An 18,741-nucleotide genomic window follows, 5' to 3' on the forward strand; every position below is an offset into this window, starting at 1 on the left:
TGGATTTCTTGCAAGAAGCTGATCTAGGTATTCAAAAGTTAAGAGCGCAATGCTATGATGGGGCATTAAACATAAAAATACCGTGGTGTGCAAACGCTTATAAAAGAAAGACCTATGGACACCAACTGATATACATTGCAAAGCTGATTGTTTGAATTTAGCCTTAGTACACAGTTCTAAAGTCCCATGTGTCAAAACCTTGATGGCAACTGTGCAAGATATAAGCTTTCTGTTCGATTACTCAGCTGAATGATCGGTAGCTTTACCGAGGAACTGGCAAGGGACACAGTTCCAAGGGAGGAATTGGAACAACGCATTAAAATGCGAACCCTTTCTGAGTCTCTCTGGTCAAGTCGGGCCTTCTGCATGATCAAGAGCACGTTTCCAGTGATATTCCATGCTCAGAAAATACTGCATGAAGATGGAAATGAGAAGGCAGGCTAGTATCTTGCTGCAGTTCTTAGATTTGATTTTGTCAATTCTCTTGTATCTGAAAATGTGTTGAGTATCATCGTAGCACTAACGAGCCTTTTTTCAGAAGGAAGATATGGACTTACTAAATGCCGTTACAGAGATAAAGATACAAGTTTTCTCGACTGAGTGGAATGACTCTGCAGTGTGGCTTGCACGATACAAAAAGGCAAGGCGTATAATCAGAGACTTCGGCACTAAAACATCTAAATCAAGGCGTGTTGGAAGGTAAATGCATACAGACAACCATGATGCAGAATCTGTCTTGGATTACTTTGAGTTTATGGTATCAATGTATTTTTCGACCATTTTGTCTAGAAATGGCAACTCACATTCTACAAAATGAAGTCCGTTTTGCTGCCAAAATCTACTGAAAACAAGTCAGAAGTGCCAGTGCCTATTTACACCGCATTCACCAGATCATCATGGCGCATTTCAGATATTTAAAAATGAGGTAACAAAGTAGAAACTACACAGGTATATTGCCAGTCAGAAACCACAGACTTCAGACCACTCTTATGCATCCCTGCAGGTCTTGCATCCGTGTGTAAACACTATTCTGTTTGTGCTTCTGACTATGCCTCCAACATCTGCATTTTGCGAACGCTCATTCAGTAAAATGAAAGCATTCAAAAACTGCTTTCGTTCAACAATGACAAGTGATAGGATGTTTTACTAGCTGTATACACATTTAAAAGGATGTTTGCAAAGATGTAGACCACGTCTTAAATGCTTTCTCTTCAAGAAAATGCTGAATATGGACTTTTTCTGACCCAATGCCAGCTCTTTACGATTCTATAAATTGGACCTTTTCCCTTTATATCAGACAAAAGTTACCGAATAATTATTGTTAAATGCGAACAACATATTGTAGCGGTGGTTAGAAATGATTAATAAATAACTGAACCCAATGGTGAAATTTGAATAGCTAAAACTCGAGATAATTATTGGTACGATTTTGTGCATGGTGTAGTATTTTTAACTGAGAGAAATCAAATGTAAAACTCTAGTTTCTTAAAAGTGTAGTCCAAGATGTTTTTTCAAATATAAAAGAGTTGTGGAAATGGTCGCTGAATTAAATAGAGGCAAATAAAAACCAGGTCAGTTCTGCCTATTTTACATTGTTATTTCTTAGTGCCGCTAAGTCGTTCTTCGGGAAACTGTGAGTGAAATAGGTCAGTACCGGCTTCTGACCACAGTTTCAAGTTCTGTAAAAAAGTCAAAATAAATTTATAAAATAAATTGCCAATCATATGTTGCTGCAGTTACCGAATAATTATTGTTAAATGCGAACAACATATTGTAGCGGTGGTTAGAAATGATTAATAAATAACTGAACCCAATGGTGAAATTTGAATAGCTAAAACTCGAGATAATTATTGGTACGATTTTGTGCATGGTGTAGTATTTTTAACTGAGAGAAATCAAATGTAAAACTCTAGTTTCTTAAAAGTGTAGTCCAAGATGTTTTTTCAAATATAAAAGAGTTGTGGAAATGGTCGCTGAATTAAATAGAGGCAAATAAAAACCAGGTCAGTTCTGCCTATTTTACATTGTTATTTCTTAGTGCCGTTAAGTCGTTCTTCGGGAAACTGTGAGTGAAATAGGTCAGTACCGGCTTCTGACCACAGTTTCAAGTTCTGTAAAAAAGTCAAAATAAATTTATAAAATAAATTGCCAATCATATGTTGCTGCAGAGGTACTCAGATGTGCCCAGAATGTATCACATGGCATTTGAATACCAAACAATTTTCCGGGGGAGCATGTCACCGAACTCCTAGATTATGTGACAACACATGTATGGCGGGAAAGGAATGCCCCTGCAAAAGAAAATAGATCTGACAAATCAGTTTCCTTATTCATAACTCGAATGCATAGTAGATTCACTTTATATGATAAATAGTGTTGTGTATTCAAATGTTTTCCAGTAAATTCTTTTACACAGCTATGACTGAGTGAGTAAATCAGGGGTTTCTGCCAGTATTCTCTGTTGTCTTTAAACAATACAATCATATTGTGTGCTATAATCTGCCCAAAGACTTTTGAATCTTTGTGAATTCCGAAAGAATATTATTTGACATCGGTGCGTGAAACAACGGTGAAGTATTAAGTCAAGTCAAGTCAAAAGTTTATTAAATGTAACAAAGGCCTCCGGCCCAAAATACACTACATAATATATAGTAAGTGGTTCAATCAGATAGTTGTGATCCCACAAAATGTATACATATACACTGATTAAGTTGAGACACATATTCATAAATTCAGCACACAGTCGACTAGCAAACATATCTTAACATAATAGTTCTCTAGGCTGCTGAATATCATAATTAACTGATCAAACATTATTTAAAAGCTTCTCAAGATACAGTGCTGTTTGATATAACACCTTTTCATTATCAGAGCTAAGTATGTTATAAAAACTTTGTATACTTCTGTCAGATGAATACCAATTAAGAAGATACTGATTACGGATCTCACTAAATTTCTCACATTGAAAAAAAGCATGATATTCACATTCAACAATACTAGTGTTACTTCTATTATAACAAAATTGGCAGATACGAGATTCAAAAGGGGTATTGTTGTGCCTACCAGTTTCAACATGCAGCTTATGGCTTGAACAACGAAATTTTGACATTGCTAGTCTGTATTTAAATGGCAAATTTATTGTAAGGTAACGTTCTGTATTTAATAAAGTTTTAAAATGTTTATAATGGTGACATCTACTTGATTCATCGATAGACTCTTTCCAGTTTTGTGTATGACAATCTATGAGTCTTTGACGAAAAATACTAACGAAGTAGTCAATATCTCCAACATCATGTGAAACCCAAACATAACCAAAACCATACAAAAATAGTAAGTGTTTGACCTGAGTAGCCCAGGTGATTCTGCCTACGTTATCTAAAGATTTTAGCATATAATAACACCGTTTAGGATATCTAGAGTTATCCATCTGTATTAGTTTACACCAATACTTAACACAGTTTGAATAATAGGTTATACACATTGGTAGTCTGCCACATTCTCCCAAAACAATTATATTATTCGTTGAGTTTTTTACTCCAAGAAATTTTTTACAAAACTTAGTATGTATGGTTTCTATTTCTGGCGAATATTTATATCCCCAAATCTGAGATCCATAGCAGAGTACTGGTTTTACCATAGCATCAAATAACTGAAACAACTGTTTAATGTTAAAATATCCAAATGGCCTTTGATAGTTATACATAGCATATATCGACTTCTGTGCCTGTGACGCTAACTTTTCTTTAGCTGCTGTCCAAGATAAGGTCGGCGTAAATAAGATGCCCATATACTTATAAACAGTCGTAACGCTAACTAACTGGCCACGGAAAAACCATCTTTCATTAATTCTTAAGGGTCCACCATTTCGAAATACAATTATTTCAGTTTTACTGAGGTTAACTTCCATCCCTGGTGAATTACAAAATTGTTCTATTACGTTGAGTTGTTGTTGTAACTTAAATACAGTTTCTGCACAATTTGCAATGTCATCTGCAAACATCAGACATAATATATCAGGTATTGAATTGTCGATAAAAATACCTGAATTACACTTTTCACGCAGTAAGGAGGATAATTGATCAATAAATAAGGAAAAAATCACAGGACTACTTATGTCCCCTTGTCTTGTACCAATGTTACACGGAAAATAATCTGTTACTCTCCCTGTTGATGTCTTAACACAAGATTGTAAATTTTGATACATTTGAGCAAGGATCCTGAGAAAATTACCGTTTACACCTTTAGATTGTAAACTTTCAAATAACTTTTTATGGTTAATCTTATCAAAAGCTTTCTTGAAGTCGACATATAGGCAGTAAAAACGACCACCAGATCTAGACAAGTATTTCTGAGCCATGGCTTGTAAACAAAACACGTTATCAATGGCAGAATAACCACGTCTAAAACCTGCTTGGGCTTCATCAATTTTTTTATTGTTTTCAGCCCACGAATATAAACGTGAGTTCATTATATTAGAAAAGATTTTGTACATTGTGGTAGTTATAGATATACCTCTATAATTGCTCGGATCATTAAGGGCTCCTGACTTATGTATTGGACAGATTATACTTTGACCCCAAGAAGTGGGGAAACTCCCACTCATGAATATCTTGTTAAATAGAACGCATAGTACATGAGCTATTATATCATCTGTATACTTATAAAATTCTGCATTCAATCCGTCATTACCAGGGCTTTTGCCGATTGCTAATTTTAAAATGGAGCTTTTAGTTTCCTCTAAGGTAATTTCGGAATTTAGAAATTGGTCGCGGGGACCCTCATCATTAATAACAATGGCTTCTGCAGACTCATCAAATAACAGGCTACTGAAATATGTAAACCATTCATGTGCTGAAACAGTTAAACTATTTACGCTCTGACTGGGTCTAGATTTCTTCAGCACTTTCCATAACTGATTGATGTTATTACAACATTCAACGAGTTTAATGCGTTCTCTACTTTGAAAAGCATATTTTTTCTGATTTACAGCATTTTTAAAAATACTTTTCCTCTCTTTATAACATTCAAGGTCTTGATTACAATTTGTTGCTCTAAACTGACGCAGAGCCCTATATTTACTGAGTTTTAATATTTCGCACTCTTCATCCCACCATTTTGGTTGAATTACTGATAATGTAGTATTGCTAGATTTAGAATACACTCGCATATGTGATGCTGCTTCTTGATATACATTAGTTAATGTACTAACTGCTCTATTTATGTCTGTATTTATAAGATTGAGAAAGGAGTCTCTGTGCTGTTCAAAAAGATTATTAAAAACAGTGAAAAAAGTATGGCTCTTATTAAAATCCCATCTAAATTTCGGAAATATCATTCCAGATGTACTCTCTGAGACCAATGTTTGTGTTTCATTATGACTGTATATACTAAAGTGTAATCTACAGGCTACGGGAAAATGGTCCGATTCATCCCTTTCCAAGACATCGAAATATGAAACATGATTAAAAAGATCTTCACATGCTATCATATAGTCTACCACGCTAGCTCCATCCCCAGATAAATAAGGCTGAGACGTCACAATGTTATTTATTACGAGAAACAATCATATAGTGTGTTGTAAATACAGAAGCCTCGTGGCAACTTTAGTATTGTTATAATATAAAATAGAATAGTTGCTCCTGTACGTGCACAGCGCCTCCGAAGACTATGTACGTGTTCTGCGCCATTTCGTAGATTTCGACATTCTCTTTTTGGCAGCTTTGCTTTTTGCTATTCTTTACATGTTTAGGCTGAACAGGGTATTTGGTTAACTTTTCATGTAATTGTACAGTCATTTACTTCAGTAATTTGTATTTTCTGGACAAAACTGTATCCGTCCGTGGATAGCGTCATTCCAAAACTTGCGAATGTATTCAAACTTCCCAAGTGTTCTCGAAAAATATAGGTGAATGGAACAAAGTATGGGTACCGGAGGAAATCGGAAGGTAGGGGCCATATGATAGGTTATATTAGAACATCTAAACAAAGGTTGATCAACAGAAATACCTGGATTTTCCTGGCGAATCGGAGAAATTATCGGCCATTTTTCCGTGTAAGCTGCCGTTTTAAGTCATGTGTTCCCCCACACTGTTTTAGACAACTGGCGGGCTCGACATTCTGCCCGTGGGCATACAGAATGTATTTCTAGTTAAAGATTATGGACCTTGGTGTTGCCTATTTAGCTCACCAGAGCCAAAGGCTCAGGGTGAGCTATTCTGATCACTCACCGTCCGGCGTCCGTCGTCCGTTGTCCGTAAACTTTTACTTTAAGGAGGTAGGTTACCTTGTTACAAGGGTAAATTCAAATTAGTTGAACCGCAGCATTTTTTTGTATTTCGTGTAATATGAAGTTTTAACTGCTACAATCTCAATTTCGTTTGTCTCTGTCCCTTCAAGTTCAATTTTTATCCAGGTATGAAGAACATGACCCTCCAAACGTATTTCATATTGAAAGAAGAAGGAAAATACGGAAATTTAATACTTTTCAGAGTATTTAAGTTTCATTGATATCCGCAGAAGTCTGCATAATTGATAATCTTACTAGTATGCACGTTAGCTTTCTAATATAAGCTTAAAATGTATATGTCGCGGGGCTCGTGTTTCCATGGTAACGCATTTTCCCTCATTTTTAAACAACTATATATAAAAATAGGGGTTTTCGACGGCTTCAGTGCCATTCTGTTAATGACCATCATGGAATATTTGGGTAATATTATTAGCAAAATACCATGCACTTTACATGGTACCCTATTTTAGTTTAGTTTAAAGTAACCATGGCAACAGAGATGTTTAAAATAGCTTTTATCATGCTTTTTGTCGTAATTTCTAATAAAAAATATTGAATAAGATTATCTTTCTAGTTAATGTGGCTTTAAAACATATTATTTCTAAAGTAAGTTACATTTTCGTGTTATTTGTATTTATTCAAACACATTTCACAGGTTAGAATACTTACAGCAGTACCCCTCGTATGGTATTTTTCATGGAAAAATCGTTCAACTTGCTGCTACTATTCTCATGGATATTGTTGAAATGAAAATAAAAAGCCGAAGCTGTGTTTCTTAAATAGATCAGTGTCAACGCTTTTGAATTTTACATTTAGATACATAGGTCACGGGCTTCGTTTCCATGGTAACATCAATTCAATTTAAGAAACCACTATTTTCTACTGAAATTTGAACAATTTTAGATCTTAGTTTTAGTATATAAAACAAATTATCAACGGACCCTGTAAAAAAGGTATTACAAATCAAACTGCTAGATTTTTTATTTGAAAATGGCCGTAAAAAGTAACCTTTTACCCAACTATATTCCAAATAACATTGGTTACCATCATCCATTTTCTTACATTCCGCATAACATTTCAATATAACTACATAAAAGAAGCAAAATATTGATTATTATTCTGAGCAAAAGACTCATAAAAAATATTTTAGCAAATAACGGTTATTTAAAAATAGTTAAAATAAAGGAAATGCACAGAATTACGTACTTTCAAGATAAAAGCTATTAATTTTGCGCGGTAACTGACACGTAACGTCATGACGTCAATGACGTCATTTAAAGGCAACATTGTTTTGAAGCGTTTCTGCGGCAATTTATTCATTATTTCTACATTATTAAACCATAAAGCATCAGCTCGAAGACAGGTTCATGATTTGTTTTCAGAAAAATGAATATACAAACACATTTAGTTTGTCGTAAACGTCGTCGTAAATCGTCACGTTAGCTTCCGGTTGGACATGCGCACATACAAATATGAAGGTAACCTACCTCCTTAAATGACATCTCCTCATAAACCGCTAGGCCAATTTCATCAAAACTTCACAGGAATGTTCCTTGGGTGAAGCTTTACAATTTTTTTTTAAAGAATTGAATTCAATGCAGAACCCTGGTTGCCATGGCAACCGAAAGGAAAAACTTTAAAAATCTTCTTCTCAAAAACCAGAAGCCCTAGAGCTTAGATATTTGGTGTGAAGCATTGCCTAATAGACCTCAACCAAGTTTGTTCAAATCATGACCCTGATTTTACATAGGAAAATTAAAAACAATCTTCTTCTCAAAAACCAGAAGGCCTAGAACTTAGATATTTGACATATAGCATTGCCTAGTGGACTTCTACTAAAGTTGTTCAAATCATGACCCCGAGGTCAAAATTGACCCCGCCCCAGCGGTCACTTGATTTAACATAGATTTCTATAGGAAAATCTTCAAAAAAATTTAAAAAATAATCCAGAAGGCCTAGAGCTTAGATATTTGGCATGACGCATTGCCTAGTAGACCTCTACAAAAGTTGTTCAAATCATGACCCCCTGGTCAAAATTGACCCCGCCCCAGGGGTCACTTGATTTTACATAGGAAAATCTTCAAAAAAAATCTAAAAATAAACCAGAAGGCTTAGAGCTTAGATATTTCACATGTAGCATTGCCTAGTAGATCTCTACAAAATTTATTCAAATCATGACCCCTGGGGTCAAATTGACTCCGCCCCATGGGGTTACTTGGTTGTACATAGAAAAATCTTCAAAATTTTCTAAAAATAAACCAGAAGGCCTAGAGTTTAGATATTTTGACATGTAGCATTGTCTAGTGGACCTCTACAAAATTTGTTCAAATCATGACCCCCGGGGTCAAAATTGACCCCGCCCCAGGAGTCACTTGATTTTACATAGGAAAATCTTCAATTTTTTTCTAAAAATAAACCAGAAGGCCTAGAGCTTAGATATTTCACATGTAGCATTGCCTAGTGGACCTCTACAAAATTTTCCAAATCATGACCCCGGGGTCAAAATTGACCCCGCCCGAGGGGTCACTTGATTTTACATAGGAAAATCTTCAAATTTTTTCTAAAAATAAACCAGAAGGCCTAGAGCTTAGATATTTCACTTGTACCATTGCCTAGTGGACCTCTACAAAAATTTTTCAAATCATGACCCCCCCCATGGGGTTACTTGATTGTACATTGAAAAATCTTCAAAATTTTCTAAAAATAAACCAGAAGGCCTAGAGCTTAGATATTTGACATGTAGCATGGCCTAGTGGACCTCTACAAAATTTGTTCAAATCATGACCCCTGGAGCAGGGTCAATCTTTACCCCGCCCCAGGAGTCACGATCTTACATAGGAAAATCTTAAAAAAAAATCTAAAAATAAACCAGAAGGTCTAGAGCTTAGATATTTCACATGTAGCATTGCCTAGTAGACCTCTACAAAATTTGTTCAAATCATGACCCCTGGATCAAAATTGACCCCGCCCCAGGGGTCAATTGATTTTACATAGGAAAATCTTCAAAAAATTTCTTAAAATAAACTAGAAGGCCTAGATCTTAGATATTTGACATGTAGCATTGCCTAGTATACTTCTACAAAATTTATTCAAATCATGACCCTCAGATTCAAATTGACTCCGCCCCATGGGGTTACTTGATTGTACATAGGGAAATCTTCATAAATTTGCTAAAAATAAATCAGAAGGCCTAGAACTTGCATATTTGATATGTAACATTGCCTAGTAGACTTCTACAAACTTTGTTCCAATTATGACCACCGGAATAAAATTGGCCCCGCCCCAGGGGTTACTTGATTGTACATCGGAAAATCTTCCAAAAAAATTTCTAAAAATCATCAGTTTGACATTTGAAACATGTAGCTCATATTACTCAGGTGAGCGATCCAGGGTCATCATGACCCTCTTGTTGGTAGCAGGTTTTATTTCCTTCTGACGCGTTTGCTTCATGTAAAATATATATTGAAATACAAATTGTAAAACTGTTGAACTCTTGTACAAGATATCAGAGCAGTCGTATGTATACATATGCACAGGCTATATATCTAAAAATCACTTAATCGTTAATGAGGTTCTTGATTTTCCCACAGTTAACATAATTTTTAATGTAACTGTTAAATGAGTAATAATAAAATCTGTAAATGGTGATCAACGCAAACAACTTAAACACTTATTAAGATGATGTTTAATGACAAAAAATCCCACAATCACTTCAATAACTTTATGTAACTTTTTTAAAAATTAAAAGTTAAAACTAAAGTGATCAAGAGTAAATGGATATAATACCAAGATGATTAGTTGCAAACTTTTGGAGCCAAGAAGGTTGTATATATATTGAACGTGTATGAGGGGGTTATTTACAGAAATGACACAAAAAGTCTACAAAGTCAGTTGACTTCTATGCACATGCCATCTTTACTAGTTTTCACGGTATCGTGAGGCGTTCAAAATGCGCTGTATTTTCAACTCGTTTATAAACAGCCTTGATAGATCTACTACGTAAAACAATGACGTTACGTACGTTGACGCGATTGTAAGCCAACTACACTTTGCAACTTGCTCCGGGTTGGTGAAGTTTAAATGTGCATTACATATCTTCGTAATGCTGTTTCAAATTAACTCTGCTATGGTTAAGGTCTTTAAGTCTCGTGTCCGTTCCCCGTTTATCGCTTCCTTAATGTATTTTTTCCGTAGATAACATCAAGCTTCCACTGGTTTCTCGGAGCGTCATCGCTAATCTGTGAGAAATTACTTATTTTGTCTTCTATAAAATAAAATCTGTATAAAGATCCTACACATGTATGCACTTCTTGATTGTAATGTACTTACCAAAATTGATGTCAATCCAGATGAATTTTGGTGTTTCTTTGTATGGAAGGGGCTACGCCGCCTCCGTAAAGGAACTGGGCTGGTGTCAGCTCGTACAGTCCGATAGGACATATGCGAGTGGTCTGTTGTTCAATTCCAGCCGTTTTGTCTGCATCAGGCAGTGGTTAAAAAATTAAACGGTCTTAACATGCCATGTGGCTTCTGTAAAATGTCTCCCCATACTTGGACTCAGTATTGTAATATTCCTGGCCCTTTGGGATTATGGAGTACATTCAATTTTAGCATAATAGAATCCCACCTAAACCAGTGCTAGACAGCGTCAGAGGTGTTGCACCTTTCAGTACCTCTTATGAACAGACTCAATCAATTTGAAACCGAGTCTGTTGTTAATTTGCGTGGTTGTGTTAAATGCTCCAGAAAGGATATTCTTATAAAATAAATTTCAGCAACTATCACATCAACAGACTTTAGGTCACGTGTGGCGGTTGTAAAATGTTTACCCGTACTTAGACTCAGTGTCGTTATATGTCCTGTCCTTTGGGACCATCGAGTATAATCGACGTAACTGTAGAATTCCAATTAAACCGGTGGTAGGGGCGTGAGGGATTTTGCACATTCCATTCCCGTCTATGCTTGATTGTTTTCTCTCTGTTTTAAAACAAGTTCAGGATTCGACATTCCTGATATATCGAAAGCTTCCTTGTAGAAGAGTATGTAGCATAACTTAAGTTTCATATATTGTGTAATCTTGTTGAATGATGAAAAACATAGATTGTCTCACCTCTGTTACACGGAAGACAGCTTCATTACAAAAAATGCATTTTGTGGCATCAAAAACAAACGTCGAAAAATTATATTTAACATTAATTTTTGATATAAATTTACGCTTGTACAGAACTTTTACGAGTAGTGTTATTAATCTATTATTACTATCAAAAAATAAAATTAAGGTAGGTAGAATTTATTAACTGCAACTCTTTATCTAGTATAAGATAGAAAGTTCTATGAAAAACTGTATTAGTCATTCCTTGTTCCACTTTTATTTCACAGGATATACTATCAGATGTACATGGAAATATTTAAAGGAAAATATATCGACGTCCAAAATATATGATGACGTAATTGTTACCAACGACCTTTTTATAACTTGTACGGTTTTGGAAACTGCAAAACAAGGTCATAACTTGAACATAAAATCATAATCGTACGACCCTGTTTGTTGAGGCCAAAGTGACATTTTATTAATAATATAAGGTCGTATCTGCTACTTACGACCCAACTTTTGAAATGTCTACTGAAGTCAAAGGTCGTATCTGCCACCTGCAAGCTTTTGAAATTGCATAGTATGTGATATTGAATCAACAATTATGTACTGTACTCAATAGGCCGTAAGTAGCAGATACGACATTTCTTTATTGGCGATTGTAAAAAGGCGTATATACAATTTCTCAAATGTCACAGCATGATAAATATATGACAAATGGTATGTACTGTCTATATTTAAAATCTTTGCTATGATGCTATGAGGTTACAATATAGACAAGAACAGTTGCTGTAAGAAATCTGTTAAACATTTGTTTTCAGTTTTTTGCAAAAATACTGTTTTTCATTTACGACGTTTTATTTCTTGGGGGTCGGTATGTAAAATATCAGAATTGTTACTCAAAAATATGAAAGCCGTTTTATGGGTATGATATGAAGTTAAATTAATTACAATGTACATTTTATTTTACACAATCTGTACTGCCCGGCTAATTAGAGGCATTCTAAAGATTTTAGACTTTACTAGTCTAGGAACAAAAATCAGTTCGAAGCAAATCCTTAAATTGGAAAAAAGCAATTAATGTTCAAACGTCATTGCTTTAAGCTTGAGCAAACCAGTATGAGATCCTGCAGACATCAATACTATCTGAATGTATCATCATGTTTTCTCAAAAGCATGTGTCCTATAATGTGTTGTTACATTGCACTTTTACTTTATTGAAGGGAAATAACTGTGATGGTATTAAAACAGTCTAGCCAATTATCGAAGTTGTCCGATTACTTACAGACAGCCATAAATATTCAATGACTTTAGCTAAAAAAGTATGGCCAAGTTGAAAAATCGATTGATTTACTTATATGTCATTCTGACCGTGTGGTTTGAGCTTCAGTTTTCTTTGGTCTTTAGAAAACACATAATCAGTGTAAGTTGATGAAACATGTATAAGAAATGCGGCGGCTGAGGAATTACATGACTGTGGTGAAATATACAAAATTGAATACACATGTTACTAATTCTTTTTACTTTTGTTGTTGTACGAGCAACCTTTTCCCATATTTGAATAAGTCGAGTGCCTGGATAAATAAACAAGTCTTTTTTTGTATTACGTTTATAAAAATAGATAAAAATATATCTGGAACGGGTAAAATACACACATAGTATTGTTAAGTCAATGGCGTTTGTTCACTTGGTGTCTTGAGATTTGCTAACTTTACCAAATATGCACAAGCTTTTCTGAAAATAGTTGCCGAACGCCAACTTTTTTCCTTAGAAATATACACAATTGGCACTGTTGAAAATCTATCGCCTTCAGGTACAGATATCTTGGTTCCGACATCTCCAGTTATATAGACGAAAACTGTTTGCTTGAGTTGTTCATCTGAGAATGAGAGACAAAGGTAGAAGGTCTGACAAAAAACTATTGCACTAATTTACAGTATAAACATTCAAGTCAACAATTAGAAAAAAAAAGATCTGTAAAATGAATCCAGTAGCCTTAAGTAACAAACTATCGACAGTTTTCACTACATAATTATGATTACTTTCTATGAAAATCTCCATAGATTAAAAACAATAATGTATGATTAGCCTTCTGTTTAGACAAATAATGTAAATTGTGGCGCCATGGTTTCTTCAGGTCTACCAGACTACACAACTTGGCACCGAGCAATTTCAAACGGGTGCTATACGTGTTTGTCTACAAACATGGTATAATCGCTTTCAGTTTATGTCTATAGTGTAAGACAAGTCAAATGAAATATTTTGTCGATAATTGATACTTGTCAGTATTTGGTTACCTGGGGCTTTCGTAAAGATAACATATCTAAAGGGCTGATATAAGGCAAAATGTTAACTGTTTTTGCATTTTATCTAAAGAGTGTTTTTAAAGAAAGTTCATATTTACCCGTGAAGTTTTCCAGAGCGCCACTCATGTCAGCAAACATTCTTGCTTTTTCCTCACATACAACCATGATAAGCTGTTGTGTATTATATGACGATTGCGGTGTCCAAAGATCGAATTCAAAGCACTTGTCTGCCCATTTCTCGAAAAGATTTGCGAAATTGACTGTTTCATAATCGTATAGATATAGCCTATACTTTCCTTCGCAGCAACAGCTTGGAAAACTATACTTCCTATTGCTGTAACAACAGGGAGTACTATATTTTCTATCGCAGCAACAGCACGGAAAACTGTATACTCTTTCGCAGCAACAGTACCGAGAACTATACATTCTTTCGCAACAGCAGAGGGAACAAATGCATCGCAGAATCTGCAATATAACATAGTCATTTTGTGGAGTGACAACTCGAAAATAACGTAAAAGCAATTTCGTATCAATGTGACGTTTTGGTGATATTTTTTCCGTTTATCAGAAAAAAAGAACACGATAAAAAAGGACTGAATGAGGACCAATTATCCACTAGCCCCATATTGCTTAACATATGTTTGTAAGCGCTATCATCGGATATACATATTATGTATCACAACAGTGAAATATAGTAAACGGTTTTATTTTATGATTGAGAAAATAAAATTTAGGTGGAATTGAGTCCTTATTTTGCCAGACCTATTTTACAAAACATTGTATATGTTCGAATTCAGTATTAATTTCATTTCAAGCTTTTCTTTTGTTTATTCTGTAAATCAAAGGTAAAATAATTAAATTTAAATACACAAATTGTAAGTGATACCCGAGGATACGCACGAGGTCTTTACTCGTCGGATTAGGTATATGTAGGTCGCTCACATCACTGACCCGATGTCTTTTCCAACATATCATTTACATGTTTTCTTAGCAGAAAATATTTACCAAAGAGTAAATCATGCGATGACTAAGTGCACAAGTATATCAAAGATATATCAATGCACATATTTGTATTAAACTTATATTGTCAAAATAACCCAGTTGTAGATACCTAATTTGTTGTATTGGCCCGAGGCCGCCGCATGACATATCAGGTAAGTGCTTTACATGGTCATTTTAATAACACGTTTTGTAATGCGTTTTATGTTTTTCAATACAATTCTGGCAAATGTGATTCGCTTGATTAACTGAATTACATTTAAATATTGTTTATTTTCATTGGGTATACTTGAATATTGGTCAAAAGAAAAATATATATCACGTGACAGGTACTCACACATTGATATGCTGACCAAACACACCACTGTATGTAATACAAGATTACGTCACAACAAGCCATTTATCCCGTCTACTGATCTAAAAGATAATACGTAATTAGTTAACACAACAGTTGGATTACAATTCATAAAACCGTCAAGAGTTACATGTTATAATGTCGGCTACTGGAAGGAGTGAGTTTGAAGGGAGTGTAGGCGTTAAGAAATAAACGCCTTTTCAATTCAATGATCCTATTCTATTTCTTATCCCTTTGTGGCCGCGTATTTAAACTCAATATCGATTTTTTTTACATTTTCCCGCTTCCGTAGAAACAACATTTATTTCCCAGTCAGTCAACATTTGCCATAATCATATGGCCAGAACTTGTGTAACTTTTGTTTCTCAGGCTATATCATTAACATGAAAAAAACTTGGTCTGTCTGGGGGCATATGAAAACGGCGTTGAGTACAAGGTGTCTGATTTTGAAATATGGCAGTGTACCAGAGCAGGAATAACACAAAGTTGTTAAAAAAAGTTTTGAAATTCCCGTTCCGATTTATTACGTATAAACTCGAGGCTTTGCATCGTGTTTATCCCTGCCATCGAAGTTTTTTATTTGGTCAAATACTGAGTTTCAATAGAGTCATTACTGAATATAGCCGCTTGAGTTGCGGTTGGATATTCCCTACTTTTGTCACCGTGAAATAAAAAAAAAATATTATTGTCATTAGGGGTAAAAAATTGTTTGTTTCCGGCATCCCAACCTACCCTAAATTTTTTGCCCGACCCTAAATGTTTTTATGGCCTTGGAGAATTTGTTTTCAACTTTTTAACAAAAGGTTGCAAAACTGCACTTTTTATGCTTTAAACATGGTCAGAGATGTTAGAAATCAACTAACTGATGCTCTAAAGGTATAACCCCTTATTTGTATTCATTTTTGACACAAAAATATTCCGAAAAGTCTCACTTAATTAAAAAAAAAATCAAAAACAAAAAAAATTCCGACCTACCTACCCTACGTTTTTGAGCATGTTACCGGAAACAAATATTTTTTAGGCCTTATTTAACCCACTTTCTATGCAAATTCGTTTTCGTTCTATGCTGTTTTCATAAGGATATGAAATAATTGCTATATTATTTACACTCACTATTTGTGACTTATTAAATATTTCAGAGCAGGCGAAAAAATGTACCTCTTCTGCAGTTGTTTTCATTACATACACCTAGGGGTGTCAGGCAAAAGAGAAAAGATCTCTGTTGATATATGAAAACGGATTTTTGGACAAAGTGACAGGATTTCAGAACGAATATTATGTTATTTACCGTCAACAAAAACGAAAATAGGCTGGCCTTACTTATTTTTGATAATATATAGATATTTTGTCATAACATAAAAGGTAAATGATAAAATATTCTTCTTAAATGTCACAGGTTTATGTCACGAATTTTATTTTAAAGTTTAACAGGTTTATATTATTATTACGGCGACATTAATATTGTTTTGTGTCAAAGTATATGTAATCTGGACATGCTTCTTGTATTGAAAATCCACTTATCAGGAAATGGGTGCGTTTCGGTTAGCAAGAAGTCGTTCAAGTTTTCAGTTAATGTTCATGACAGTTCACACCTGAACAACTTCTGTCATCGATATTTCTACTAAATCCAGTTATCTTTTCACCGGCCCGCATTTTTACACAACTTCACTGATTTGTAAATTGCCAGTAGTGCAATTGCCAACGATTGGGTGTTTAACAAATTATACTGACCAAATTTCTCCTATCCTGAAGGCAACGCTCGATGAAAACTTTATCGTCACAACGTCCAAAAACAACTTGTATGCTATATGTACTTGATTTACTTCAGAGTAACATCACAAAACGAGTTTTAAGATATGCTGTACGTTTTATTTTCAATTAACTGTGTCAAAACACCCTGGTTCCGCAGCTCAACTTTAACTTCGGTGTAAGTACTCGTCAAAATACACATGTGGGTTCTTGCGTGGGGTCTTCTATAACATTTGGATTTGTTGTTTTTCTGTATTATTCTTTAGCGTAGAAACCAACCGTTGTTTCAATGCTAAAATCGTTATGGTGTGACTGAGCCGCGGCATATAGCTGCGTATGAAACACTTTTGTTGTTGTCTCAATGTATATTTATTGTTTTAGTCGGGAAGTTTTCAATGTCCTTAGTTGATAAACAATTAATGGAAATGGTAGGCGCCCTGAAAGCATTGAAACCAGTAAACACAGCCAGGGCATATCGCAAATTTGTCAAACCACAAATAGATTTCGAAGTATACATTAGCTAGGTCGCCGTTGTAATCTTTACTTTCGACGATATGTAAACTGAAGATTATGTGTTGAAACGTCACAGAACCTACATTTTGTCCAGTATCTTTGTACACTATTTTTATAGAACCTGGACATATAAAACTTGGATGAAATGTACCGGCAAACATCCAATTTGAGATTATTTTTCTTCTTAGAGTTAAGTGTAAAATACTGTTGACACTGCTAACTTTAAGCTGGTTTTAAGACAATATATTTATTGTTATAATAAATGTTAGATTTTCCAACTGTCAGGTTAAATTGTGAAACTGTTCAGTGTTTATTTTGTTCCTTATTTATGAAAAACAATAATACTATTTGGCTTTGGGGTTTAGATCTAATTACGACGTCCAATTCTTATGTCTGACCTGGTCTGATGCATGTACCATTTTCCATTGACAATATTTGCATATGATTGTATATTTCTAAAAATGTAAATGTATCTTCATAAATTATTTCGTTTAAATAACTCTCGTCAGGGTAACTTTTTTAACCTTGTTCTGAAAGCTTGAAATCTTGAAATGAAACATAATGTTGTAATATCAATACCACACATTATTATGTTCTTTTAGACATAATTCCTTATTACAGGTACTGTATAGCATTACCTAAAGTCTGAAACAAAGAGCGATATGAGAATTTTAAATGATTATATATATATAAAAATTAAATGTGATATATATTTGAAACACGTTAATTGTAAATTAAATAAATTTATTAAAAGGCTGAAAGGATTACTCCCATATATCCCTGAGTAACATCGTATCTTAATATCCCCGTCTTATGTCACTTTGGGTAAATTTATTTTCTTCTAACTCATAACTCAAATACCCTATAGTTCACATGTGTAGTTAATTAGACACTTCAAAATAGACAATTGAAGTTAATAAGAGTTCTTCCAGTTATAGCAAACAACACATGTAAAACATATATATTCGATATCTTTATAAAATTAATTTGATTACGTATTTTATACATTCATATATCATACTTACAGAATAGGTTATACATCCTTACGTTTAGCCATCAAATGTTGATATTTAATAAGACATTTCTCACCAATATAATACACTTTGCATTACAAGTGTTTTCAAACTTTAATCAAGTTTAACAAGTTTAACCGATAGTGAGGTAGTATGACGCTATTTGAATTTGCGGGTTGCTCAAAATGTACTTAAATGGTCTGACATTTGGCAAACTTACGTAACAATTTTTAAAAAAGACAGTACTTCTGCTTGGATTCCAATTCGGCACATACACTGACACTCAAAATTAATATATTATTACATAATAGTTCCATACATTTATTTAAACATGTCCGCATATACATTGTTTTGAATTAAGCCAAATATGTAAGCACTGAAACAGAAAAAAATGAAGGGCTACCATGACGTATTTTGATGTACTTACA

At 34.4% G+C, this 18,741-nt stretch overlaps 1 protein-coding gene across 1 annotated transcript; it reads right to left on the bottom strand.

Annotated features, from left to right (window-relative positions):
* Window positions 1–12,802: 12,802 nt before the first annotated feature.
* Window positions 12,803–18,465, bottom strand: LOC123535149 (uncharacterized). The gene is made up of 4 exons (XM_045317701.2): window positions 18,326–18,465; window positions 15,021–15,100; window positions 13,783–14,149; window positions 12,803–13,257 (listed from the first exon to the last, which is right to left on the bottom strand). Exons 2-4 carry the CDS (start codon window positions 15,081–15,083, stop codon window positions 13,043–13,045), a joined length of 645 nt encoding a protein of 214 aa, XP_045173636.2. The 5' UTR covers window positions 15,084–15,100; window positions 18,326–18,465; the 3' UTR covers window positions 12,803–13,042.
* Window positions 18,466–18,741: the final 276 nt, after the last annotated feature.

This window comes from Mercenaria mercenaria, chromosome 12 (assembly GCF_021730395.1).
Source record: "Mercenaria mercenaria strain notata chromosome 12, MADL_Memer_1, whole genome shotgun sequence".
NCBI classification, from domain to species: Eukaryota; Metazoa; Mollusca; class Bivalvia; order Venerida; family Veneridae; genus Mercenaria; species Mercenaria mercenaria.

Coding starts and splice junctions, on each gene's coding strand:
- LOC123535149 (XM_045317701.2), bottom strand. CDS start 15,083: ATGGCTTGTTGTGACGTAATCTTGTATTACATACAGTGGTGTGTTTGG. Junction 14,150..15,020: donor TTTGGTCAGCATATCAATGT/GTGAGTACCTGT, acceptor GTTATATTGCAG/ATTCTGCGATGCATTTGTTC. Junction 13,258..13,782: donor CGCTCTGGAAAACTTCACGG/GTAAATATGAAC, acceptor TCTCATTCTCAG/ATGAACAACTCAAGCAAACA.